Source organism: Mastigoproctus giganteus, chromosome 1, assembly GCF_048544385.1.
Source record: "Mastigoproctus giganteus isolate SK-2022 chromosome 1, ASM4854438v1, whole genome shotgun sequence".
NCBI classification, from domain to species: domain Eukaryota; kingdom Metazoa; phylum Arthropoda; class Arachnida; order Uropygi; family Thelyphonidae; genus Mastigoproctus; species Mastigoproctus giganteus.
The window spans coordinates 30,360,436-30,387,555 of record NC_143575.1 but is presented as its reverse complement, the minus strand read 5'-3'; the positions used below and the strand labels follow the sequence as shown (position 1 = coordinate 30,387,555).

Genomic DNA, 27,120 nt, shown 5'->3' with positions numbered 1-27,120 from the left:
CTGGTAGGTAAATTTTTATCAGCATGGTCCACACTCGAAGGTATAAGGAATCTATTTTGTAGAGTTTGTATTTATTATAAAGCTGGTACAGAGGTTTTTTTTCCAGTATCATTGAGGATACCTTAAGGGTTTGGGGGAAATGCTAGCTAGGGGGGAGAAGGTAGCATAAATATGCATTTATCTGATGATATCAGTCAAAGTAATGCTTGCACACATCATGAGAAATCTTGTTTGTTTCCACAACAGCTGATATTAACGAAGTGTTCTGAGGGTAGAGTTTCAAATGGGTGGGAAGATAAAGCTAGAGAAACGAGTCTAAATGACTTAAAGGGGTGTGCCAGGGTAGTAATCTATCAAAGAATATTTAGTCTTAACGATGTCTACAGTAATGAGAGGAGTGTTGTCAATAAAATGGGTGAATTTGAACTCTAGTAAGGACAACGAATGCTGGAATAATAGAGCTAACAGAAACATGGCATCACCAGGAAATTGGAGATGACGAGTTCCACTATGGTATGTATAAAGTATTTAAGAAAGACAGGTGTGTGAAACAGCTTTTGATGAGTCAGAAATTATGCATACCAAAAGTGACAGTAATCCACAGAACAGAGGATTGCGAGGAGCATGATAAGTCTCTACATACAGATGGAATAGGCAAGCAAGTGTGAATGTCTTATAAGGGTAACTTCAATCTTCCCATAATTGATTGGAATAACTGGGAAGGAAATGCACCATGGGGAAACAAAATTTTTAATTAAACTACATGATTATTATTTGCACCAGCAAGTTAGAGAAAATACTAGGACAAGAATATTCTAGGCCTCATCATTACTCACAAATCAGATGATATCACAGGGCTTACAGTACAGGAACCAGTAGCAGTAGTGATCATGCAGTCATTAGTTGGAAGATGAAGAAAGATGTTGCATTCATTAATAGTAAAGGCATGGGTTTTAATTTCAGAAAAGGGGACTATGAAAGTTTAAGGCACTACATGACATCTATTAATGGGGCAGATTACAGAGTGAAGACAAATACATTAGAATTATGAAATACTTTTAAAAGCAACAATCACAGAAGCCATGAACACATACATACCCCATTAAAAAAATACAGCATGAGAAGAATGCCAAGATGGATTAATATGGAGCTGGCCAGTCAAACTGAGCAGAAAAATATAGCATGAGAAAGTTATATTACAGAGTGAGAAAAAATACTGAAGCCTACAATAGAGACATTGATCTGTAATAGTACCACAGCGGCAGTTAGAGAGACCAGGGCTGAGTATGAGAAAGCACTGGCTAAGAGGGAGAGAAGAACGAGAACAAAGAGCTTTTATCAGTATTATTATTAGCAAGGGCCACATTGTGCAAGGAAATCTATGGCTTATGCTGCAACAGCCAAAAAAAAAATAATAATAATAAAATAAAATAACAAAAAAATAAATTAAATAAATTAATAAGATAATTTTTAAAAAAATAATTAATAAGAGAAAAGGAAATAGACAATCTATGCTTTCCCTCCTCCCGTAGGTAATTATCCAGCTGACCTTTGAATTTCCCCAAACTGTCAGCCTCTACCACCCATGTAGGTAACTTATTCCAGAAATTTATAACTATGGATAAAATAAAACTTCCTGCAATTCAGTCTAAACATCTCCCCCTGTAACTTGAAATTATGGCCACTTTAATCCTCATTCATTTTTCTTATGCCTCTCAGAACCATAAACACCTCAATCAGTCTCCCCTAAGGTACCAGCCAAGTTTCCAAGTTCTACAATCCACATATTCGAAATCTTTTCTCACATGGACGCCTTTTTGCCGATCTCACCAGGAGAGTTACCCATCTTTGGACCCTTTCAAGAAGCACAATGTCCTTCTTTAGGTGCGGTCTCCATACTTGAACACAGTATTCCAAGTGTGTGGTCTAACAATAGCCTTATATAATGGGATTATGATGTCCTTATCTCTACTAGCAATTGTTCAATAAATCATCGATAGGACACCATGGGCCTTCCTTGCAACCTGTCTAATGCTCTGAGAACTTCGCATCTGACTGTATTGTAACACCCAAGTCCCTTTCCTCCGCTACCGGCTTTAGTTCAACTCTGCCAAGTGTATAAGTTATTTTGGGGTTACTGTTCCCCAGGTGCAATACCTTACACTTTGCTGAATTAAAGCATAGCTGCCATTTTTCTGACCATCCCTGAAGTCTATTTCTGAAGAAGCTCTGCTTGGCGGTGATCTAACTACTCTACCGATCTTTACATCATCCTCAAATTTAGACATCACGCCCTCTATTCCTTCATCGATGTCATTTATGAAAATCAAAAACAACAGTGGTCCTAATACTGATCCTTGGGGAACCCCACTTCTTACATCAACCCATTCTGAGGAATAACCATTTATCACAACCCTCTGCCTCCTGCCCGGAGCCATCCAGCTATCCATTTAAGGATTTTTCCCTGCGATTCCAACCTGTTCTAGCTTATAAAGTAACCATTCGTTCATGTGGGACTGAATCAAATGCTTTGCTGAAATCCAAATAAACAAATGTAGAAATTATTCCCTAAGTTCGGCTCTTGAGTGACCCTGTCAAAATAGCTAACCAAATTAGTTAAACATGATTTTTTTCCCTTTACAAAACTATGCTGAGTATCCTTCAGAATTCCATTTATATCTATGAACTTGAATTCCACCCTTAATCATTGTCTCCATGATTTTCTCTGCTACTCAAGTTAGACTAACCGGCCAGTAATTTCCCACTTCACTCTTAAGAACCACGCTTATGTATTGGAGACACGATGGCACTTTTCCAATCCAATGGAATCACTCCTGAGTCCAATGATCCTCACATAATCAGCCCCAATGGTTCAATGCACTCACTTGTCGCCTTCCTTAAGATTATAGGGTTAAAAAAAAAAAAAAAGGTAAATTGCAGCCATTATCAACCCACTGCAGGATGGAAGCCTCCTCGACAATTCATGCTGAGGAAAATGGACCATAATCTGCCACGTTGGTCCAGTGCGAGTTGGCAGATCAACCGTATTCAGCAATCAGGGGCTTGAACCCCTGTCTACTCAAAGAGCATGTGCTACTGCACTCCCACTCATAGGGTACATGCCATCAACCCCAGGAGCCTTGCTGACGTGTAGGCTCGAAAGTTTTTCATTAAATAAACGGGAAATTTTAACATCATTAATTAAATTTTTTTTTCAACTTCACTCCCATAATTTCTCATTGACATAAAAGGTTTTTCTTTTGTAAATATCGATACAAAATAACTGTTGAGTTCATCTAAAACTTCAGCTGGGGTATCTAATACTATCCCAAGTCCATTACATAAGGGTCCAATCTGATTGTCCACTTCTTTGCATTTATATACATGAAGAATTCCTTTTTCCCCCTCTCTGCTCCCTTTGCCAACAATTTCTCATAATCTGCCTTTGCCAGCCTGACCTTTTCTGTGGCACTATTACAGATCAATTTGTAGCTGTTATAGGCTTCAGTACTTTTTATTGCTCTGTAAATTTTCCATGCCTTTTTTTCTGCTTAAGTAATCTGGCTTTTATGTACGTGAATACAAAGAAGAAAACAAATCAGATCAGACAAAAGAGCCTTCATGCTGAGGAAAGGTTATGCAAGTGAGGCTGAGACATGAAACTGGTCATTTCGGAATTACAGATGACTATTTATTAGAGAAACGTTTGTGCCTAAATGCAAATTACGCTCCTGGAGTTGCTGGCATTTACCCAGTAAGTTTGAGGAGTGAAAGGATTTTTGAAATTTCAAGTAGCAATCATCCACGCTGTTCAAAAATCCATTACCATATTGTGTATTTCCGGTCCATGTATTCCAGTCTATAAGAGGTAGGTTGAAATCATCCATAATGAGGCAGTCATACTTGCTAGCCAATTCTAGTTGCCTGAAGAAATTGTCATACTCCTCAGAGTCACTTGACCTATAACATATCACTATCTTCTTCTCTTTACTGCAAGTACTTCACACCACACTGACTCAATATCTCCATTACCTTGAGTCAGGATTGAGAAAGATTTTTGTTGCCTTCTGACAGTTTTTGATAAGGAGCATTCCCCCATCACTCAGTCCTCCTCTCTTTCCTTAACACAGTATTCATAGAAATCAATTCATCTCACATCTATGAGTGAGTTCACCACATCTTGGTAATCTCAACCACAGCAGCATAACTTAACGTATTTCCCTATGTATAAGACGCACCTTAATTTTGGGGCCCAAAATTTGAAAAAAAATGTATTACATAAAGTTATTGAACTCAACTTTTATTCATCATAAAATTCATACAACTCATCACTGTCAAAACTCCCATCCATTAGCTTGTCCTCATCTGTGTCTGATAACGAATCAGTCTTCATATATTGCCTCGTCCTCAGTTCCATCTATGGCATTTGAAATGCCACACTTCTTAAATGACTTGACAACAATCTCAATCTTGATATTATCCCAGGATCCAGGTATGACAGCAAGTTTTGTTTTTTGCTCTGCAGCAATCTTCTTTGTGTTTTTTGTTATCAAAAAACTGAACTGAACTGCTCAAGCACCAATAGGGCAGGTTTGCGTAAGAGCCCACCTGGTCTCCTGCTCCAAACTTTCTCAAACCAGATCTTCATCTCATCCTGATCCATCCAACCCTTGTCATGAACGTGGACAATCACTCCTCGAGGAATGTCTTCTTTTGGCATTGTTTTGCGTTTGAACATCAGCATAGGAGGCAGCTTGGTTCCTTCAGCACAACAAGCTAGAACAACTGCATAATGGCTCTTTTCATGTCCATTTGTCTTCACAGTTACAGTTTTAACCCCCTTCTTATCAACAGTTCTGTTACTTGGGACATCAAATTGAAGGGGGACTTCATCCATATTTGTAATCTGTCCCAACTCAAACTGATGTGTCTTCCGACATTGAATGACAAAACGATGAAATTCAAGGACCTTCTGCTCAGCTTTCAGGCATCTTTTGGGCAAGTCTGGTGCATATACGCATGCTTAGTCCATTCCGTTTCATGAACTTAAAAGCACCAATTGTGTCCTCCTTTGAAATCAGTAACTTCTTTTTCATCAGCAATTCTTCTGCCTCATGCTGAACCATCTTTGTGGACACAGGAATTCCAATTGCCCTTTGCTCCTCAATCAATATCTTCAATTCCCTCTCTAAATCAGACCATTTTGCTGACTTGCCTCTCATGGCCTTCTTCTGCCGTGGCGTTTTCAGTAGGGTTTCTTCTTCCCATAGCCAGTCTCGGATTGTTTTCTCAGTTGGAGGAGGACCAAACTTACATTCAGCAGCACGATTTCCATTCACTTTTGCAAACTGGATCACTTTTAACTTGAATTCAGCACTGTACGAGAAAATCTTTTCTGAGCCATTTCTGGGCAGAACATAGCAAAACATAACCTAATATACCGGTAACAAGTGCAAAACAATGAGCACAAATACAACAAGCACAAAAAAGCAGGAAATGCAAGTAAAAAAAGGCTACAACCACTGTATAAGAAGCACCCAGTTTTTAGACCCCCTAATTTTTTGAAAAAAGGTGCACCTTATACATGGGGAAATATGGTAACTTAAAAACTCAAAAGACCTGATAAAATTCGTTTAATTTGTATTACTGTACAGACAAATTAAGCTTTCTACTTTATTGCTTTTGAGAACCCTGATTTCATTAAATAAACATGTGAAATTTTATCATTAATTACATTTTTTTTCAACTTCACTTCCATAATTTCTCATTGACAAAAAAAAAAAAGGTTTTTCTTCTGTAAATATTGATGAAAAGTAACTGTTGAGTTCATCTACAACTTCAGCTGGGTATCTAATACTATCCCAATTCCATTACATAAGGGTCTGATTTGGTTGTCCTCCTCTTATTTGCATTTATATATGTGAAGAATTCCTTATCCCTCCTCTTTGCCAGCAATTGCTTGAGAGTGGTCTTCAACTGCTAAAGGATTTTATCTTTACTGCGCTTTCCGTTTCAGTGTTAAGGTAATAATGGTTGTATGCAAGCACCCTTAGAGAAGAGGTCAGTGCCATGGGACAAAATGTAATTTTGTCCCATGGCACTGACCTGAGCCAATCTTGCACTAAAGCACAAAATCAGATTATGAGCAGTTTCTCTTAACCCTTAATGCATTCTCAATGGCATTAGCAGAAACTTTTGCACCTCCTCTGTTTAAGTGATTACTATCTTTAAAAAATAAATTCCATCTACCAACTGTGGCTGGCCATGCTGAGAAAAATCCCTCCCATAAAGCCTTGCAAAGTTCCTCAAGGATAGAGTTAATGCTAACCCACAAGACTTTCATCATAAAATCCTTCCTGTCATGTCTCAGTAGAATGTAGAACATTCTGCTCAGACTTGACAGGAAGGATTTTATGAACAAACAAGCACATTTTGTCCAATCTCATAACACTTTTTGACCTTATATTTCATAAGCAATTCTTTAATTCATTTAAGTTTTAAATCACATTATCATCCATGTCATTTCTCTCTTCTTCAATGGTTAACTGTTCTAACTCTGCAAGATCATCATTTGTGAATGGCAGTGATGTGACTCAAGCAATTCTCCATAATTTTTTTGTCAACTTCATGGAATCCTGCATCTTTTGCAAGATGTGATTTCAGTTTGCATCCAATTATCACTGAATTCTTCCAAGGCCTGAATTAAATCAGGATAAAAGTTTTCCAGCAGCTATTCATCACCAAACGGAAAATTCGTTCCTAGCTTGTCCAATAATTTCAACACAATCAAAAATATTAAATTTCTGCCAAAAAACTTTCACATTGTGTTTATTGTTCATATCAGTTTCAGCAATTAATTTCCTAAATGCAGGCATAAATAATATGCTTTGACACATCTAACTCCCTGGTCCACAGTTGCATTATTTCATGGACTAGGGTGTTTCTGAAGTTCTATTTTCTCAATGCTTAATAAATAAGTTATAACAAAAATTTTGACAGATGTGTTTCTTTTTTAAAGATATCAATTTTATCTCCCTTTTCCAATGTAATACAAAACATACACTCAACACATATATGCAATATACAATTTTAACAGATGAACATATACGGGGTGTTTCAAAAATTATGGTCAATAATTTAAAGCTGAAAAGTACAAACTAAAATAAGCAAAAAAGTCTCAGTGAACATCAGGCTGCAAATGAACCGTTTGAGATCATGCACATTTTCTGTTAAGATCCACCACTGACTATGGGAGCACTAGTTTAGCAAAAAGCTGTGAATCCTTTGCTAAGGGTGGTTATAAGACAATACATTTTTAATTTTTGGTTTCAACACCACAAGATTTTACAGATTTTCAAAAGGTGTTCAAAAATGCTGTCCTTGCATCCATATGCGGCTTTGTAGTCTTCTCTGCATTGAGTTGTCAATCCTCCAGGTATTCCTGGGTCATTTCTGATTTGCTGAAAGGCTCCTTCAACCCAACACTGCAATTCCTCAACTGTGTTAATGTCATAAATGTACACCAAATTCTAGTGATCTGGGAGGCCATATTACAGGACCACCTCTACCTATCTACCGTTGACCATACCTTCTAGTTAGATTCAGTCACAACTCGAGCAGAATGTGCCGATGCACCATCATGCATAAACCACATGTTCTGGCATCGCTGAAGTGGAACGTTATCATCATCATGGAGGTCTGGAAGAACAATCTGCAGGGACTGAAGGTAAGCCCTCCTGTTAGCCTGTTTGGCAGAAAGTGTGGTGCAATTAGACAGTCTCCTAGTAGTCCTGCCCAGACATTCAACGAGAAATGTTGATGTCGTGACTCATGAATTGCATTAGGATTTTTGTCAGATCAAATGTGACAGTTATGAAAATTAACCATCATCAGTAAGCCCAGCTTCGTCAGTGAACAAAATGTTGTTTAAAAATTGGGGGTTCAGGACACACTGTTGTTGCACCCACTAGCAGAAGTTCACTCTGGGATGGTAGTCTGTATTAGTGAGACCTTGTACACATTGGATATGGTAGGGGTACAGTAATTGGCAATGTAAAATTTGCCACACGCTGCTATGACTCAGTACACACTCTTGCAGAGCACCCTTCCTTGTCAAAATTTCTAGATGTTGCTCTATTCTTTCTAACACCCTTTATTCAACATCAGGTGTTATTCTTCTGGGCCTACTTGCTCGTACTCAAAAATAATGATATAAAAATTATGATGCAAAAAATAATTTTGATATCATATACTTTGATTTCAGGAAAGCTTTTGACACTGTTGCACATGGAAGACTACTGTACAAATTGGAGCAGAATGGTATTACGGGTAAGTTGCTACAATGGATAAAAGGATGGTTGAGTGGGAGAAGACAGAGGGTGGTAATCAATGGGTGCTACTCTTCGTGGACTAATGTTATTAGTGGAGTCCCACAGGTTTCAGTGTTGGATCCACTGTTGTTTTGTATATTTATCAATGATATTGATGAAGGTATATCAGGCTTAGTATCGAAGTTTGCAGATGATACAAAGGTTGGCAGGGTTGTTAATGACAGTAACGGCAGTGTGCTACTGCAACAGGATCTAGAAAATTTGGGCAGATGGGCTGAGAAGCGACAACTGAAGTTTAACATTGAAAAATGCAAAGTACTGCATATGGGTAGAAGTAACCCCAGAGAAACGTACCAACTGTGTGGTACTACACTTAAGGTGGTAGAAAATGAAAAAACCTGGGAGTAGTTGTGCAGTCAGATATGAAGTTTTTCTGAGCAATGCAGACAGGCTGCCAGGTCAGGTCATGGGGTTTTGTCAATGATATATAGGAATTTTGCTAACAGGGAAAAGGAGGTGATTGTCCCTCTGTATAAGGCAATGGTCAGGCCATGCCTTGAGTACTGCGTACAGGTCTGGAGGCCTCATTTTTGGAAGGATGTAGATTTGCTTGAGCATGTACCGAGAAGGGCAACAAGATTGGTGAGGGGAATGGAGGGATCCTCTTACCAGGAGAGACTTAAGTTCTGCAAATTGCAGCAGCTGGAGACTAGGCACCTGCAAGGTGATCTGATTGAGGTATATAAGGCCTTGAATGGGTTGAGCACGCTGAATTCATAGGATTCTTCCACTTGTTCAGATTATGAACCTAAGGGGGCATAAATTGAAATTGAGGAAGGACAGATGTAGAATAGATGTGTGGAAATTTCCCTTTAGCCAGCAGGTGGATAATTGCTGGAACAAACTTCCATCTGTCATTGTGGAAGTTGATAGGTTGAATAAATTTAAGGAGGAACTGGACAAATATTTAGAGGGGATTGTTTTGTAATTTTTTATTTTTTTTTTGGCTGATGTTGCATAAGCTTATACGCTTGCTTTCTTACATCACATGCCACTACTACTCCATATGCAAAGCACCCATGTTCTCTAAGGTGTTGATGTACCCTGAAGAATGTGCACCTGATGAACGTGCAGCCTCAAGTGCACTGCCGTTAACTTTACTAAACATGAAGTGCATGTCCACATACTCTTCATTGCTGTAACCTCTTTCCATGTTGACTATCCTTTGACAAGTACTAGCATGCCTGCTATGTCTGAGTTGCTATGTTAGATATGCATAACCTAACTAACCTAAACAAACAAGTCAGTGGTGGATCCCAACTCTGTACAGTTCACCTAGTCAGTGGTGGGTCCCAACTAGAAATGTGCAAGATCTCTAAAACAATTCACTTAAGGACCCATGTTTACTAGGCTTTTTTTTGCATGTTGTAGTCTATACAGTTCACCTTTAAATTACTGACCATCACTTTTGAAACACCCTGTATAACAAACAAAAAATTATCTCGCACTTTTAAAAGTGTAAATTGACATTTCAGTTAATCACCACGGGAGCCATCACATATCAAAATGCAGTTTTCTGAAAGGAAAAAAAAAAGTGTGTTTAAAGACCTATTTTTATAAATGTATTTAGTAATTTTGCAAATTACTTACTTGTAACTGCAATATGTCTGTTCAATTTTCCTTCATCAATAACTTCCATGACTTCATCTGGGCTTGATACAAACCTTTCTGTAGCACCCTAAGAAAAATAAATCTAATTTAAATATACTGTCAAAACCTTATTAACCAGTTCAATGCAAAGTATTTCATATGTATGCCAAAACTCTTGGTCAGATTGCTATAATGGGGAAACTAAGGCAAAACGAAATTTTCCTACCAACCACAATGTACCCAAGCATTGATACACACTGTCTAGCCACTTTAGGACTCTCAAGGTTTAAAAAACTATTTGAACCTCCATAGTTCTAATTAAACTATGGATGTGCACACATCATATAATGTGCAAAGTTAATGATTATAATGACAACAAACATCACTCTAAAACATGGAGTGATGTGGGCAGAGGATTGTACCAAGGATATGCCTCTAGATATGCCTCTAGTTTATCTCATAGGTATGGGGCAAATGTTTGGCGTTTCTCATGTTCCTCAACCTCTCTTTCACATAATTGGCACAGTTTAGATGGGTGCAGTATCATATCAAAAGTACTTCTGTCCATAGAGGTAAGCATGCAACATTGCTTGACTATACCTGATCTTGTACAGCATTCAGATATGTCCTGAAAAAGGCCTCCGAGGTTGGGAAAATTCAAATCAGCAAAATAGGCAACTCATACACCAACCATTAAGTTCAATTATTACTGTAAACAAATGTTGATGCAAAATAAAATAAAATCTGAAAATTATGTTTACAATAAAATAAGTAAAACCGATAATAAAATGTGGTAACTGTATTTACAATAAAACTGACATAATCTACCATACAATAATATAAATTAAAACATTGTTACAATAAAATACTATAAAACATACGCGTAATTAAAAGCGATAAAACCTGTAGTTTTAGGAAGCGTCGGCTTCCTTCCTCAACAGTATCAAAGCTTCTTGCAACACCTCCTTAAATAGCAGGCTCACTGTACTTCCACACGTGGTTCAACCAGTGCATGGTCTGAACTGGAAGCGGAAATAGCTCGGGAGCGTGTCAAATGGAACCGCTCATCCATACTCAGGGCAACAGTTCCTCTTTGAAACTGTTGCCCTGAGTATGGATGAGCGGTTCCATTTGACACGCTCCCGAGCTATTTCCGCTTCCAGTTCAGACCATGCACTGGTTGAACCACGTGTGGAAGTACAGTGAGCCTGCTATTTAAGGAGGTGTTGCAAGAAGCTTTGATACTGTTGAGGAAGGAAGCCGACACTTCAAAGAGGAAGTGTTGCCCTGAGTATGGACGAGCGGTTCCATTTGACATGCTCCCGAGCTATTTCCGCTTCCAGTTCAGACCATGCGCTGGTTTAACCACGTGTGGAAGCACCATGAGCCTGCTATTTAAGGTGTTGCAAGAAGCTTTGATACTGTTGAGGAAGGAAGCCGACACTTCTGAAAGCTACAGGTTTTATCGCTTTAATTACGCGTATGTTTTATAGTATTTTATTGTAACGATGTTTTAATTTATATTATTTTATGGTAGATTATGTCAGTTTTATTGTAAATACAGTTACCACATTTTATTATCGGTTTTACTTATTTTATTCTAAACAATTTTCAGATTTTATTTTATATCAACATTTGTTTACAGTAATAATTGAACTTAATGGTTGGTGTATGAATTGCCTATTTTGCTGACATGAATTTTCCCGCCCTCTGAGGCCTTTTTCAGGACATATCTGAATGCTGTTACAGATCAGGTATAGTCAAGCAATGTTGCATGCTTACCTCTATAGACAGGAGTACCTTTGATATGACACTGTAACCATCTAAACAGTGCCAATTATGTGAAAGAGAGGTTGAGGAACATGAGAAACACCAAACATTTGCCCCATATCTATGAGATGAACTGGCGCCTCCGTAGTCTGGTGGGAAGGAGCAGCAGTGCGTAGCACACGCTTCTTGATTTGACCGGGGTTCGAGCCCGTCACCACCAAATACGGAGGATGCAGAAAGGTCAGGGAATGACCACTGCATATCCCGGAGCAATATGGCCTTAGTTGCTAATGCTCCTAAAAACCAAATAACCAACCAACCATGAGATGAACTAGAGAGGCATATTCCTTGGTACAATCCTCTGCCCACATCACTATTTTTAGAGTGATGTTTGTTGTCTTTTTTTTTGATTTGGTAGTTGTTGGCGCATCGGCTTCTGTGGCCATATTGCACCTCCCAAGGTTTTTGCAGTACTTTGATCCAAGCCCGAGGCGGGAATCGAACCCGCGACCTTTGGGTTGCCGGGCAGGTACTTTACCCACTCGGCTAGCCCGGTCGGCTATGTTTGTTGTCATTATAATCATTAACTTTGAACATTATATGATGTGCAAAGTTAATGATTATATATAAATTTCAAGATAGTTTATGTATAAACTATCTTGAAATATTTCCAATGTGTTGCAATCTCTTATCTGTGTCTACAAATAACAGACAAGTTTTAACAGATAGCAGTATGAAAATTGCTTTGAAAATTGGAGGAGGAGGATATCATATCTGTCAGCTTTTTGTTCTTGTGTCAATTTTGGCTTACAAAAGCTGTAATTTTTTGGAATTCAGATCCAGAAGTTGATGAAATCAAATTAAGTGATACATAAACTGATGTAGAGGATATTATTGTTTAAAAAATTAATGACTTTTTTTTTGTAACAATTTTTCTAAGAATGTTTTTTTACAAATGTTTATTTTTTTATTATAGTTTAATATTTGACATCTTTACTTTAACAATGGGTAATAAAATTAAAATAAGACATTAATATTTAAAAGAATTTATGCACAAAGTTTTCATTTTTAAAAAACTAAGATAAACTTTCTCTGGAGCCCACTGTAATCAAGAACTCACGAAGTCTACACACATTTGAGAAACTCAGGGCGAAAAATTAATCTGTCTTTAATTAAGAAATTAAAGACAGATTTTGTTCTATGAAGGCAAAAGTAAGTAAATTTTCCATTCTACAAATATAAAAATGTTAATCATAAAACAAATTATTATCATTATTATTATTATTAAATAATAAAGTGCAGTTCTACTATTATGACAGATAATGGAACTGCACTGGTTAACGAGAATAACCTATTATGTAACATAACCTAGTGTCATAGAGAGTTGGCCATTTCTCCACAAGATATGGATAGCACATTTCAACCCCTGCCTATTTCGGCTCACACCTGGGAACCTCCTATATAAAAGGCATTTATGGCATATTGTAGTTTTAAATGTTTTTCACCAACCTTATGTAGAAATAAAACACAAAGAAAACGAAAACTGGAATCTTGATAACCATTTAAAATATTCAACACCTGATCTTCACTCCCCTTTCGAATAATTGAAAACGTATCATCTACGTATCTTTTCCAGGGGCGCATAGGGAGAACACTAACATTAAATATTCTAGCCTCGAGCTCCTCCATAGCTAAATTAGCTATAATTGCGCTAATGGGGGAGCCCATGGCTGTACCGTTAACCTGCTTATACATAGTACAGTAAACCCCCGCTATTCGCGGTATCTGTATTCGCGGTTTCGCGTATTCGCGATCGCCGATTTAATATAAAATGAAACCTAAAAAATGTGAATTTTAAAGCGCCGTGAATATTTTCCGCCATAAAAAAACATGGGCGTGGCTAAAATTATCTTTCCCGATCAAAACAGCGCTCAGTGGGTGGGGGGGAGAGGAGTGACAAAATCGCGAGCGTGGATGTTTCTCGCTAATCCTTGTTCAGTATGTTATGCGCCTGTCATGGAAGGTTTCGTCGTTTGCTTTTAATTTATATGCTTATAAATTGAATAAATTTATCAATTTACAAATTAATATGCTTACAAAAATGATAAATCTACTGTTTTGCAGTGTAAAACGGACTTTTTCGAGTGTGTTAACGGAAGAAAGCGACTTTATTGTGGACAAGTTCTTTCTAACTCCTACAAAAATATGGCTAAAAATAACAAGAGAAATGTGAAAATATCAAAGAAGGTGATGACATTAGCGAATAAAATTGAGTTATTAGATAAAATTTCTAATGGTAAAAGTGTCTCCTCAGTGACAAAACATTATAAAATCAATGAGTCAACCGTACAATCAATCAAAAAATCGGAAGAAAAAATCCGCCGTAGTGTCCGTGAAAACGCGCTAATTGCTTCAAAAATTTGCTCTGTAACTCGTGATGTTAAATTAGAAAAAATAGAAAAGCTTTAAACCTGTGGATAGAAGACCGAACTCAAAATAAAATTCCGTTAAGTTCACTCATCATTCGTGAAAAGGCAAAACTCCTTTATCAACACTTTAGCGAAACTGGTGATAGCACTAGCGGGATAAGTTTTTTTGCTAGCAAAGGCATATTACATTTAATATTAAATTGTATCTTATTTTCATTTCGATGCCATATGCTTGCATTTCACTATGTACATAGTCATATTATGAAGGTACATATAATACATACATAGACAAAATTTTAGACTATATTTCTTATATATTTCATACTTTGGAACGGAACCCCTTTATTACTATGGGAACCATAACTCAGTATTCGCGTTTTCAGTATTCGCGACATTTCTCAGGAACGTAACCCCCGCGAATAGCGGGGGTTTGCTGTATTATCAAACACTATGATCAGGAGTGAAGATCAGGTGTTGAATATTTTAAATGGCTTCTCCCCATTCATACAATTTACCTCGGAGGCAGAAGAAGGAGGAGTTTTGCCATTCCTAGATGTGTTGGTCTGTAGGGAAGACCAACAATAAAGACTAAGGTCTATAGGAAATCGATGTGTAAAGGTCAATATTCGCACTACAATTCAGCTCAGGCCAACCATCATAGGAACAGTGTGGTTAGAACATTAGTTGACAGGGCAAAATCACACTGTAGTACCTCCGAGGATAGGAAGATAGAGTATGAACGTATCACGACGGATCTTACAAAATGTGGCTACCCCCAGAGGATTATAGAAAAATATATTAAAGGAAATCAGAGGAGAGGCGAATCTTTTACGCCAGTATCCACTGCATATATTCCCTACTATCTGGGTCTAACCGATCACATAACTAGAATACTAAGAAATTATCAGACGCGTTGTGTGCAGCTTCCAGGGCGGAGGCTGCACACAATCGTGTCACGAGTAAAGGACCCCATTCAAAAAGAGAATGCAAGTGGGGTCGTATACAGTATTAGATGCCCGGATTGTGGGGAGTGTTATGTAGGGGAAACAAAACGCCGTCTCAAAGACCGTCTGGGGGAGCACACTAAGGCAATAAGAAGTGCGGACTATGGTAAGTCCGCCGTGGCCGAGCATTTTTGGGAGAAGCAGCACCACATCTCCCCGGACGAGGCTATCATCACCGATCGGGCGAATAAGTTCTGGGACCGGAAGTGGCTTGAGAGTTTGCGGATCTGTTCCACAGTGAACATTAATAGAGATAGAGGAATGCGGATCCATCCCCTCTTTGAGGCTACTATCCTCAGAAGGGATGAAAGGTTCCACGTGACCCACTCTCGAGCCACTTCTGATTCCGTAACACAAGAGAACGGAACACGTGGGAATGAAACACGCGATGAGTACCGTGAACCTGCTGGTATTTAAAGACGTACCGCAGAACAAAGAAAATACTGCTGAAGAAGAAGGCAGGAGCCTTTGAAAGCTTTGGTTTTATCGATTTTAATTTAGTATATTTTAATGTATTTTATTGTTCTTAACCCAGTATATTTTTATGTATATTTCATATATTTTAGTTGTAAAGTTAATATAATTTATTGTAAATACAGACAAATATAACTTATTATAAATACATAGTTATCAAGATTCCAGTTTTCGTTTTCTTTGTGTTTTATTTCTACATAAGGTTGGTGAAAAACATTTAAAACTACAATATGAACATACCCAACCTCAGAGGCCTGTTTGAAGAGGCATTTATGGCATCCATGTGAGATGCCTATTGTTGATAACAGTCCCAACCTGCATGAAAGCACAAGCAAAACAGTTGGCTGCAGCAGAATTAGGCCCCACTAGAAGTGTTTGCCAAACTGACCTAAGATAAGAATTCTTGGGTATGGAAGAACCTCAAGTGTCAAAAAACAATCTATGTAACTATTTTACTCCCTGGATATATTTATACTCAATATTGGTAGCTGTGTTTTGTTCAGCTCAAAACATGAAGCTTTTACTTTCAGTACAAATAAAACATTAGATACTATGGGAGGGGAATACTACTCTAACTTCAGTGAAAATGCCAGCAGGTCTAGTATTGGACTGACCAATGAATAAAAAAAATAAGAGCATGAGAAAGATTGGCAGGATTTAGAAATGTGAAATGGCAGTCCATTATTGGGAAAATGGAACTTTTTTTTTTGTTTATTTTTACAGAGTAAGATTCATCATTGTCACCAACAAAAATTCTGGGCAATAGAAGGAAGCAATTCAAATCCATTCTAACTACAACAAAACCATAAATAAGAATCCAGAGGAATATACAAGACAAAACAACTTTCTCGAGTTTGAGATGTTTACAAAACAAATTTCACTTAATACTGTAACACAACTAATAATCTCACAGTCCACAACTAACAATATGCCAAAAATGTCTGATATAAATAGTCATCACTTCTACACTCTTCCTAATATATGAATAGAATACAACAGTTGTAAACAGTACATCTACAGTCTTCAGCCATTCTGGATTCTTTCCACAATACTATATAATTTCTAGTAACGACCAATAAACTGGTTTAAGTTAAACTTTATTAAAATAAAGAAATAGATATTACAACAGATATAAAGTATTAAAATACAAGTGTTAAAAATATATAAATAAAAAGCAATAAAATAGAAGCTTTCAGGGGTGAGGTGTCCCTTCATCAGCTGCTCGGTGTACTGCATACTGAGTATATATATATATATATGCATAGGGTAAAACAACAGAAGGCGACTGGGCAAGATCATAAATCACAACTCCAGTGCCAATAAAGCAGTATTAAGTATGCATAAGGAATGCCAGCACTCATCACACTGTAATATGGCAGACTCCATAATGGGATGCATATGCACTCCCCTATTATGATTCATAGTGCTATTACAGCTGACTATGTGGAGTACCTCAAGCCATGAGCGCTGGCAGTAATCACGTGAATAGTCAATGGTTTCAATGTCACATCAGGGATCGAGTTTATGCTGTTCAACCCAATAATATTCAGCAAGTCTCCAGAGCCCATACTGTTGTTGAACATAAGTTGAGCAGCATAAACTTGATCCCGGACGCAACATTGAAACCCTATTACGATTCATAGTACTATTACAGCTGACTATTCACATGATTACCGCCAGCGCTCATGGCTTGAAGCACTCCACATAGTCAGCTGTAATAAAAAAAAATTTCTTGTTTATACTCCGGCATGACCACCAGATCAGTGGAGTTTACAATAAATCCAGCAATACAAATGTTAATCGTATTTAGCAGCCACGGGCTTGAACCCCGGTCATCTCAAGGAGCGTGTGCTATGCACTCTCGCTCCTGACCACTCGGTCAGGCCTAAGTCAGGCCTAGCATATGCACTCCCCTAGTAATCATAATAGGGGAGTGCATATGCACCCCATTATGGAGTCTACCATATTACAGTGCGATGAGCACTGGCGTTCCTTACGCATGCTTAATACTGAGTATATAGCATGGGTTGTATTGCATTTATTTATTTACACCGAACCCTGTGGAACTCCACTAATAACATTAGTCCATGAACAGCAGCACCCATTGATTACCCCACTCAACCATCCTTTTATCCAATGGGTAATCCCAGAGAAACATACAACTGTGTGGTACTACACTTAAGGTGGTAGAAAATAAAAAAAAAAACTGGGAGTAATTGTGCAGTCAGATATGAAGTTTTCTGAGCAATGCAGACAGGCTGCCAGGTCAGGTCATGGGGTTTTGTCAATGATATATAGGAATTTTGCTAGCAGGGAAAAGGAGGTGATTGTCCCTCTGTATAAGGCAATGGTCAGACCATGCCTTGAGTACTGCATACAGGTCTGGAGGCCTCATTTTAGGAAGGATGTAGATTTGATTGAGCGTGTACACAGAAGGGAAACAAGATTGGTAAGGAAGGGATCCTCTTACCAAGAGAGGCTTAAGTTCTGCAAATTGCAGTGGCTGGAGACTAGGCACCTGTGCAGTGATCTGATTCAGGGGTATAAGGCCTTGAATGGGTTGAGCACGCTGAATTCTGATGGGATCCTTCCACTTGTTCAGATTACGAACCTAAGGGGACATAAATTCAAATTAAGAAAAGACAGATGTAGAATAGATGTGCGGAAATTTGCCTTTAGCCAGCGGGTGGTCAATTGCTGGAACAAACTTACATCTGTCAATGTGGAAGTTGATAGGTTAAATAAATTTAAGGAGGATCTGGAGGGAATGGTGTGTTTTTTTTTTTTTTTTGGCTGATGCTGCATAAGCTCATACACTTGCTTACTTGCATCACATGCCACTACTACTACATTACCAGCACTGGAGTTGTTATTTTGGATTGTGCCCAGTTGCCTTCTGTCGTTTTACCCTATGCATATATATATATATATATATATATATATATATATAAATATATATATAATCAGTACACTGTACACCAAGCAGGTGATGAAGGAAAACATTGCCACGAAAAGAGCAGTTCAGCTGAGGCATTAAAAGCAATACTCTTTCATGATTGTGGGATCCTATTTATGCATAATGGGATACTTATCATTCATCACTAAAATTTATTTAAATGCAATGGATTTTGGCTTTAATAATGATATTAAATTAACAAATGTAATTTAGCCTCTTTAAATGTAGGAAAAGAGATGCTACTTGACATGGAGAAGAAATAGAACAAACCATCATTCAGATGCTTACAAGTGCAGCCATTTATGAATAAGTCTGGCTTTTCTTCATAGCATGCGAAAATTTTTGTGGTCAAATAGACTATTTGCAACACTATAACACTTTTTTAAATAAACCGACACACCCACACCCACACACACACACAGCAATGAAGTTCCCAGACTGGTGCAATAAAAAGAACACAGAATGAAAGAGCTCAAAAATGTTTTTTTTATTTAAGTATTCAAAGTAATCACCACCTAATTGAATGCACTTACTAGAACATTCTAAAAGTTTCTGAAAAGAGTCAGCAAAGGCATCCAAAGAAATGACTTTTAGTTTGGTGGTCATTTTTATATCCTCATCACCCTGAAATCTCTGTCCTCTGAGAGCAGCCTTAAACTTGAGAAAGAAATCCACTAGTGTTAGATCGGGAGAGTAGAGTAGATGGGTGACTTGTACAATGCCATGCTTCATCAGAAATGTCTTCACAACAAGTGCAGAATGAGTGGAAGCATTCTCATCCAACAAGAGCCAGCTACCTTTCTCTCCAAATTGTGGCTTCATCTGGGAAATATGCTTCAATAATCTTTGAAACATCCATACATAAAATGCGGCACTGACTCGCTCCCCTTCTAGTACACATTCCTCATGAATCACACCCTGTTTGTTGAAAAACATGATATGTGGCTTTTTTGGGCTTTGGTGATGATCTGATCTGAAGTCCACTACATACTCTTACACTTCACCTGGGTTGTATTGAAACACCCGAAAATCATCCTAGTGACAATACAGTTGAGGAAATTAGGACTGTCTCATCAAGTATGGATGAAGTCTTTGCATGATGACACCCCTCATTGCTTCTGCTCATCCATGAAACTCTGCGGCAAATTTTGAAATACCTCCCTTTCCTCTAAATCTTCATGCAGAATTTGAGGAATAGTCTTCTTATTCATATCCAAATCATCAGCCATCATTCTGTGGGTCAAACAACTACCTCTTGCTGCAATTTCCCAAAACTTATACAACTCTGTCATTGCCACTGACATCCACTTCTTGGGTCATTGCAAACATCCTCATGTCTATCTTTGAACTGCTTATATTATTGACCTGCGTACCATTCAAACACACTGGTATGACTATGTTTCATCACTGTAAACAGCTCTCAACATTTCAGACATTTCAGTTGCAGATTTTTCCGGTTTAAAGCAAAATTTGATATTCATTTGTTGCTCCATACTAAAATTGTGATATGGAACATTAACACTACTAAAGAAACTAGTTGTTACTTGCAACCTGTCAGCTTACTGGACAAACTTCCTCCTACCACTGTCTGTAGGAGGAAGTTTGAACTGCAACATACTATTTTCATTTCTTTTCAAAACTCATCGAACATGACCTCAACAGCACCAGTCCAGGAACTTCGTTGCCACACCTCATGCACGCACACACATACAAACACTATTTTGGGAATTGTCTATAACCGTAAGTGAATGCAAAACATAAGGACCGGTAAGGCTGAAATTCTTGGATCATGTACAACTGTAATAAAATTATCAAAAGTAGCTAATTCTCGTGCACAAAAAGTAATTTCCTACACAATAAACAAACAATTACCATGACATAAATTAATTTATGGCATACAGGAAACAGCAAAAAAATACACACCCAACTATATTCAAAAAGATTATGTACACAAGTGCACAGGACAAAACAAAAGCACACCACTTGCTGCTGAAGTGGTCTTTGCTAGCAAATTAATTCTTTTACTAACCAAACATTAACCAATGTTATAGGAAGCTGCAGAAAGTCTGGGCATGAATAGCAACTTTAATTCTGTTCACAAATGTTTTTATACTGACAAAGTGCCACCAACAATAAAATAGTATACTTTTAACAATAACAATTGTACATACATGCATATCCATTAAGCTGTGGCTTTTAAAGACTAAAGAATAACAACAAAAAATTGAAAAATTTTGTGACAGTTAAATAACTAATGCTCATTTACACTTATAAATTTGAAAAAACTAATGAATAAAATGTGATCAACTATTACAACTTCTGCAATAATCCAGAGCAACAAAATTATCTGTTCGACCTATAACTTAGTTCATTCCCTATATAAGAGTTAGTAAATTGCTTCATACAAAAATTGAACCATAAAGAATCAAGCATTATTTTATTTTACATTACCTTTACAAAAGGAACCCGATTCTTATCCTCATGGACCGAAAGATTTGTCTTTGAAACTAAAAAAGTAATTATCTAAAATTAGGAAGATTTAAATACAATCAAATGTCATTATCAAATACAGTTTATAATTAATCTGCTTGATAAAATACTACTATTTAGGAAGAGAATAAAACACACAATATTTAAATTAAAAGCAAAAACAATGCAAATAATTTTTCAACCTTGACAACAAAAGTGAAACCAAAATGGAGAATTCTGCTCATATATATCTCTACAAGTAGAATTATAAACATTTAAACACTTAGGTGGAGTAAGTGAATACATTTGCTGATTTGATATCTCGCAAAAAAAAAAGTTTCTTAGTATAAACTTTTTTTTGTTTTTGTTTTGTTATTTGGTTTTTAGGAGCATTAGCAACTAAGGCCATATTGCTCCGGGATATGTGGTGGTCATTCCCTGACCTTTCCGCATCCTCCGTATTTGGTAGTGACGGACTCGAACCCCGATCTAATCAAGAAGCGTGTGCTACGTACTGCTGCTCCTTCCCACCTGGCTATGGAGGCGCCCCAGGGTATAAACTTAAGTGGATAATAAAAATTATCATTATACTTGGGCTAAATGCAAGCAGAGCCACCCAATGTCAGTATGTAAGCATATATCATTAAATCCAATTGGTACTGAAAATAACGGCACATTTATGTATTTGAAAAATAATACAAACTTCACTGAAAATTCTGAAAAACATAAACTTACCCAAAAACTAAAAGAAACAATTATCGGAAATTTTCGACTAGATCAGAACTGGCAGGTACAAATATAGATACCTAATTTCTCAAAATGTAAATGGCATTCCCTAATGCTAACATGAATTCAGAAGAATGGCAAAAATTTAAGAAAACTTTGGTGGAAGCTGCCAAATATGCAGGAGAGGTCTGTAAAGAGAAGAAATTCAGATTTTGGAAAAGATGGAAAACAAGGAATCATGAGGGTATAAAAATGTTTTGATATTCAGTTAAAAATCTCACAGCATGAGTGGGGGTGGACAAAACTAAGATAATAATCCAAAATTATAAGGGTATAAACAGAAGAGAATATTTTAAAAGTATGAATAAATACTTTGATGATTTGCTAAATAAAGCAGCAGAAGACATCAAAAAAGAAAAGTAAAAGATTGAAATAAGAAAAATTTTGTATAATATTTCTGATTTTTACAAAAAAAAAAAACAGGGATCATAGAAAATACAAGTACAGAAAGGTAGCAGAAAATAACTGAACTCAAACCTGTAATGCTGAATGCTGGCTGGATGAAAAACAGCATCTGTGATTACTTTATTTCACTTTATCCAGAGGTTGTTTTGTAATTTCTTTTAAAGAACTGTCACTGATGAAGCACACCATTATTATTCACAAGGTTTACAAAACATCTGAATTTGTTAATTTATTGCAGTTCTTCCTGGAATTTATCCTGTGTGTGAATCAGTCAACAGATCTGCCAAAATTGCTGCACACTTATGCTAAATTATGTATAATTTAGTGTTTAGACAAATTACACAGTAATTCATAAAAAGTAAACCAGAATTACTAGCATGTATTTAGAAGTGGGTTTTTTTCCCCCATTGTTCCATGTCATTCATTTGTACCTCTGGAGAATATGTTGCTGCTAAACCAATGTCAAATGCACAGAGATTTTTCCTTGTCAATAATATCGGTTTCTATAGGTTTGAATGCTAGTTTGGCACTAATCAATATTACCAGTATTATGACATGGAAGAAGACCATTACTTTGATACACAATAAGAAAGAACTCTAATTCCTTGAGCAACTAAATGGAAAAAAAAACAAGTTTCACTGTCAGTACAGGAGCAAGCAATTTTCAGTGACAACAGTTTGAAGTTTGGATTTGGATTCCGTGGATTATCATACATAAGTTCTGATCAAAATTTACCATTTTCAATGGATGTCAGAAAACTCGGCACAACAAGTTTAACTGACCTTATAATAAGGCTAAATAATAAATAAGTTCTTATGACTTAAATGATCTTTTGTGGTGGTCATATTGCAAAGACAGCTTTCACTGAAGAAGTGTACCACGAAATGTTTGACTCCATTATGTACATATTTCAAAACTGGAAATAAAATTAAACCAACACAGGTTTCAGTTTTGTATTATCTTCAAAAAAAAAAAAAAAATAATAATAAATAAAAAAAAAAAATATATATATATATATACATATAAGACCCCAATCTAAAGGTTAATGTATAAGCAGTTTTATCTTTATGCATTTGGATTTTTTTGCTACAGCACTATCAGAAAACAAGGAGGTTCAGTATGAGGTTACTACCACGTTGGTCAAGATTTTTGCAACTCTGGCGAATGCTAAGTTTTCATTTATATTTAGTCGTTTTATTGACTTAATTGCTATACTAAATTATTTTCTATAAGTAGCTTTATAGTTCTAGCCAAGCTTCGTGGTTTATTTTGAATTTAGATAAGTTAATACTTAAGAGTCCTTAGATTTTATGTTTGTAACTTGCCACCATTGTTATATGATACGGAATACCGTAAGGTTTAACGTAAAACTAGATAGCGAAATACATAGCAGTGTATTAGAAATCTGTTAGATTAGTATAGTACTACCAATAAAATTTATTAATCTTATTAAATTTCATTGTTAATTAAATTACACTTAAACGGAATCGACCCAGACTAGGGCAGTAAAGCAGCGTTCACAGAATAGCCAGAGTGCTGTGGCTCGTGGGAGAACCGAAGTGGATGATTATACCATGCATCACAGTCTAAAACAATGTGCGAAAAATGAAATATTTGCAGACCTGTCTAGAACAGGACATGATCTAGCCAAGGATGATGTCACTATGTGCGCTAGATACAGAGACTGAAGAAATTAGAGGGCAACTCAACGTTCTTATGGGTGTCCATGAGAGTTTGACATGTAGGTTAAATGCCCCCGAAAAATTAATATCAGGCGCCCATCAAGCTTTCAGCTGCCCAACTCAACGCCAGAGCTCACTCCTGTGCATCATGCAACACAGCGGCAATCTCCAATGCAGAATGCGCTGGTCCCACAGAAACTAGTTATTGTTTCTGTGGGATAGAACCAAGGTATGTCTGCCAGGGGCAAAAGATGATGTCGTTGTAGAGCAGATATCATCTTTTAAGGGCACAAAAGGTAATATTGTTGTACACATTGGCACTAATGACCTTAAAAGTAAGAGATCTGCAATTAATTTAATAAGTACAGGTCAATGCTGAAAAAAAAGTTGCAAGTTATGGTTAAATTTGAAAGTGTCAGCAATTCTGCCCAGACACAATAGGAGTGAGTATGTGATGAGAGCCTTGTCAATCAATTCGGCCCTGGAGAGACTGCAAACTCACGGGATAGAATTTTTTTTCAGCGTGGTCAGTGCTTGCTAACAGACGAGACTGCTTCTACAGGGATGGGATACACTTAAATAGAAAGGGTGCAAGAATATTTGCCAATGCTATCGAGGCAGTGTTAGGTGAGTCGGAAAACTGCTAGCTTGGGGGAATTCACAGAATAAAAGATTAACATTAGCAGCAGGCAGAAGCGAGTCATTCTTGCACTGCTTTTATTGTAATGAGCAGCAGCCTAGACAGCAAATTGCTGTGGATTTCAAGAGCTGCTGGGAGTCATCATGGAACAAGTAAATACATGGGCTGTGTTAGGATAACTAAAAGTAACAACAAGTGCATGTATACTTGCATGTACACTAATACTAGAAGTATGGTAAATAAAATTGATAAATTTGAAGTGCTGATCAAGACATCAAAGGCAGATATTATTGGGATATCAGAGACATGGTGTCACACAGATAAGCAGTGCAGAATTGGAATTTGGGGAGTACAATGTGTACAGAAAGAGTAGGAAGGAAGGAAGGGTTATGCTGTTAGTTAAGAAACACAAAATCTAAGGAAGTGCATCCAGTTCACACAGGTGGACAGTGCAATGTTGAGTCTGTTTGGTGTGACATAAACAATGGGAAAGGGAAATGAGAGAGGAAGTATGTTATAGGTCTAATGATGCTGATGAGTACAATGAAGAGTTGTGCAGAGAAATAGAATGGGCCAGAAAATCAAAATGTCTTGTAATGGGGGATTTTAACTTTTCAGATTTTGACTGGAACTTGTGAGTTGGTCACTCGCACGCTAGCAAGACTTTTGTGGATTTATTGGAGGACTGTTTTCTACAGCAACATGTTCGAGGGGCAACCAGAGAAGTAACACCCTTAATCTGATTATCAGCAGTGATTATTCATGCATTAGGAATTTGCAGATAAAGGAACCACTAGGTGACAGTGATCATAGTGTACTGATGTGAGATTTACTTAAAGATGTAACTACCATCAGGTGTAAAGATGATTGAGGTGTTTAAGGCTTTGAATGGATTGAGCAAGCTCAGTGCTGTTGAAAGGTTTTTGTTTTCGTAAAGGTGACTACAGAGGTCTCAGACAGTTGTAAATTCTCTAGAGTGGGATCAACTGATGTTACCAACGGTGAATTCTAAATGAGAAGTCTTCAAGAACTTAATCTTGGATGCTACTAGGCTTTTCAAACCAACTAAGAAATACTGTTCAGGGTTCAGGCCTAAATGGATGTTGGATGAATTAATGAGGCTCGTGACAGAGAAGAAAAATGCATGAGATGCATATAAATTATCAGGCGACACAGAAACCTACGACAGATATAAGCTAGTCTGTAATGAAGTCACAAAGGAGGTTAGGCAGGCGAAGACAGATTACGAGAAATCTTTGGCAAAGGACACAAAGAAAAACAGCAAAGAGTTCTTTACTTATGTAAACTCTAGAAGGAAATGGATAAATCAGATTGGTCCACTTAACATAGATGGTTCAACTATGGATAATCCTGCTCAAGTAGCTGATAAACTGAATGAGTATTTTGCATCTACATTCACACAAGGAGTTATTTAAGGAGGGAAATGCCAGAAGTTTATCAAACTCTAACAGGGAGCTAAGTGATTTTGTGATAACTGAGAGAAAAGTGGAGAAGAAATTGAAGTTAAACATAAAAAGGCACCTGGGGCAGATGGAATCTATCCAGTTATAATGAAGGAGGCAGCAAGGGAAGCAAGCAAACCCTTAGCCATAATTATGAGGGCATTCTTAGAGTCAAGGGAAGTCCCCATGGACTGAAGATGTGCAAATGTATCCCCAATTCACAAAGGGGGGATTCAAAGGGTGACACAAATAATTATAGACCTGTTAGTTTAACTTCTGTTCAGGGGAAAATAATGGAGTCACTAGTTAAAGAGGTGATACAGGATCACCTAGACAAGACAGCAGCAATAGTTCAGACACAGCATGGGTTTGTTATGGGGAAGTCTTGTCTGACCAATTTGATTGGATACGACAATGAATGTGGTCACAAAGGAACTGGATGTTAAAATTAATTTTGTATTATATATTTGGATTTCAGGAAAGCTTTTGAAACTGTTGTGCATGGGAGGCTGCTGTACAAATTGGAGTGGTATGGCATTAAGGGCAAGTTACTGCAATGGATAAAGGGATTGTTGAGTGGGAAACTGCAGAGTGCAGTAATAAATGGACACTGCTCTATATGGACTAATGTTATTAGCACAGTCCCCCAGGGTTCGGTACCGAGCCAATTGTATTTATCAATGATATCGATAAAGGTATATCAGGCTTAATGTCCAAGTTTGCAGATGACACAAAGATTGGCAGACTTGTTAATGACACTAACGACAGTATGCTACTTCAACGGGATCTAGAAAAGTTAGGCAGATGGGCTGAGAAATGGCAACTGCAGTTTAACATTGACAAATTCAAAGTACTGCATATGGGTAGAAGTACTGTTACTGTTGTTTGGTTTTTTAGGAGCATTAGCAACTAAGGCCATATTTCTCCGGGATATGCGGTGGTCATTCCCTGACCTTTCCGCATCCTCCGTATTTGGTGGTGACGGGCTCGAACCAAGGTCTAATCAAGAAGCATGTGCTATGCACTGCTGCTACTCCTTCCCCCCTGGCTACGGAGGCACA

At 37.4% G+C, this 27,120-nt stretch overlaps 1 protein-coding gene across 3 annotated transcripts in view; it reads right to left on the bottom strand.

Annotated features, from left to right (window-relative positions):
- The window catches only part of LOC150090678 (kinesin heavy chain-like), a 400,102-nt gene that overhangs the window by 247,680 nt on the left and 125,302 nt on the right, over window positions 1-27,120 (bottom strand). For all 3 annotated transcript variants that reach the window (XM_090372178.1, XM_090372181.1, XM_090372188.1), the window contains exons 6-7: window positions 21,065-21,120; window positions 9,981-10,068 (exon numbers count right to left, since the gene is read on the bottom strand). In XM_090372178.1, the coding sequence (XP_090228304.1) occupies window positions 9,981-10,068; window positions 21,065-21,120 (144 nt within the window). The remainder of the gene's footprint in view (window positions 1-9,980; window positions 10,069-21,064; window positions 21,121-27,120) is intronic.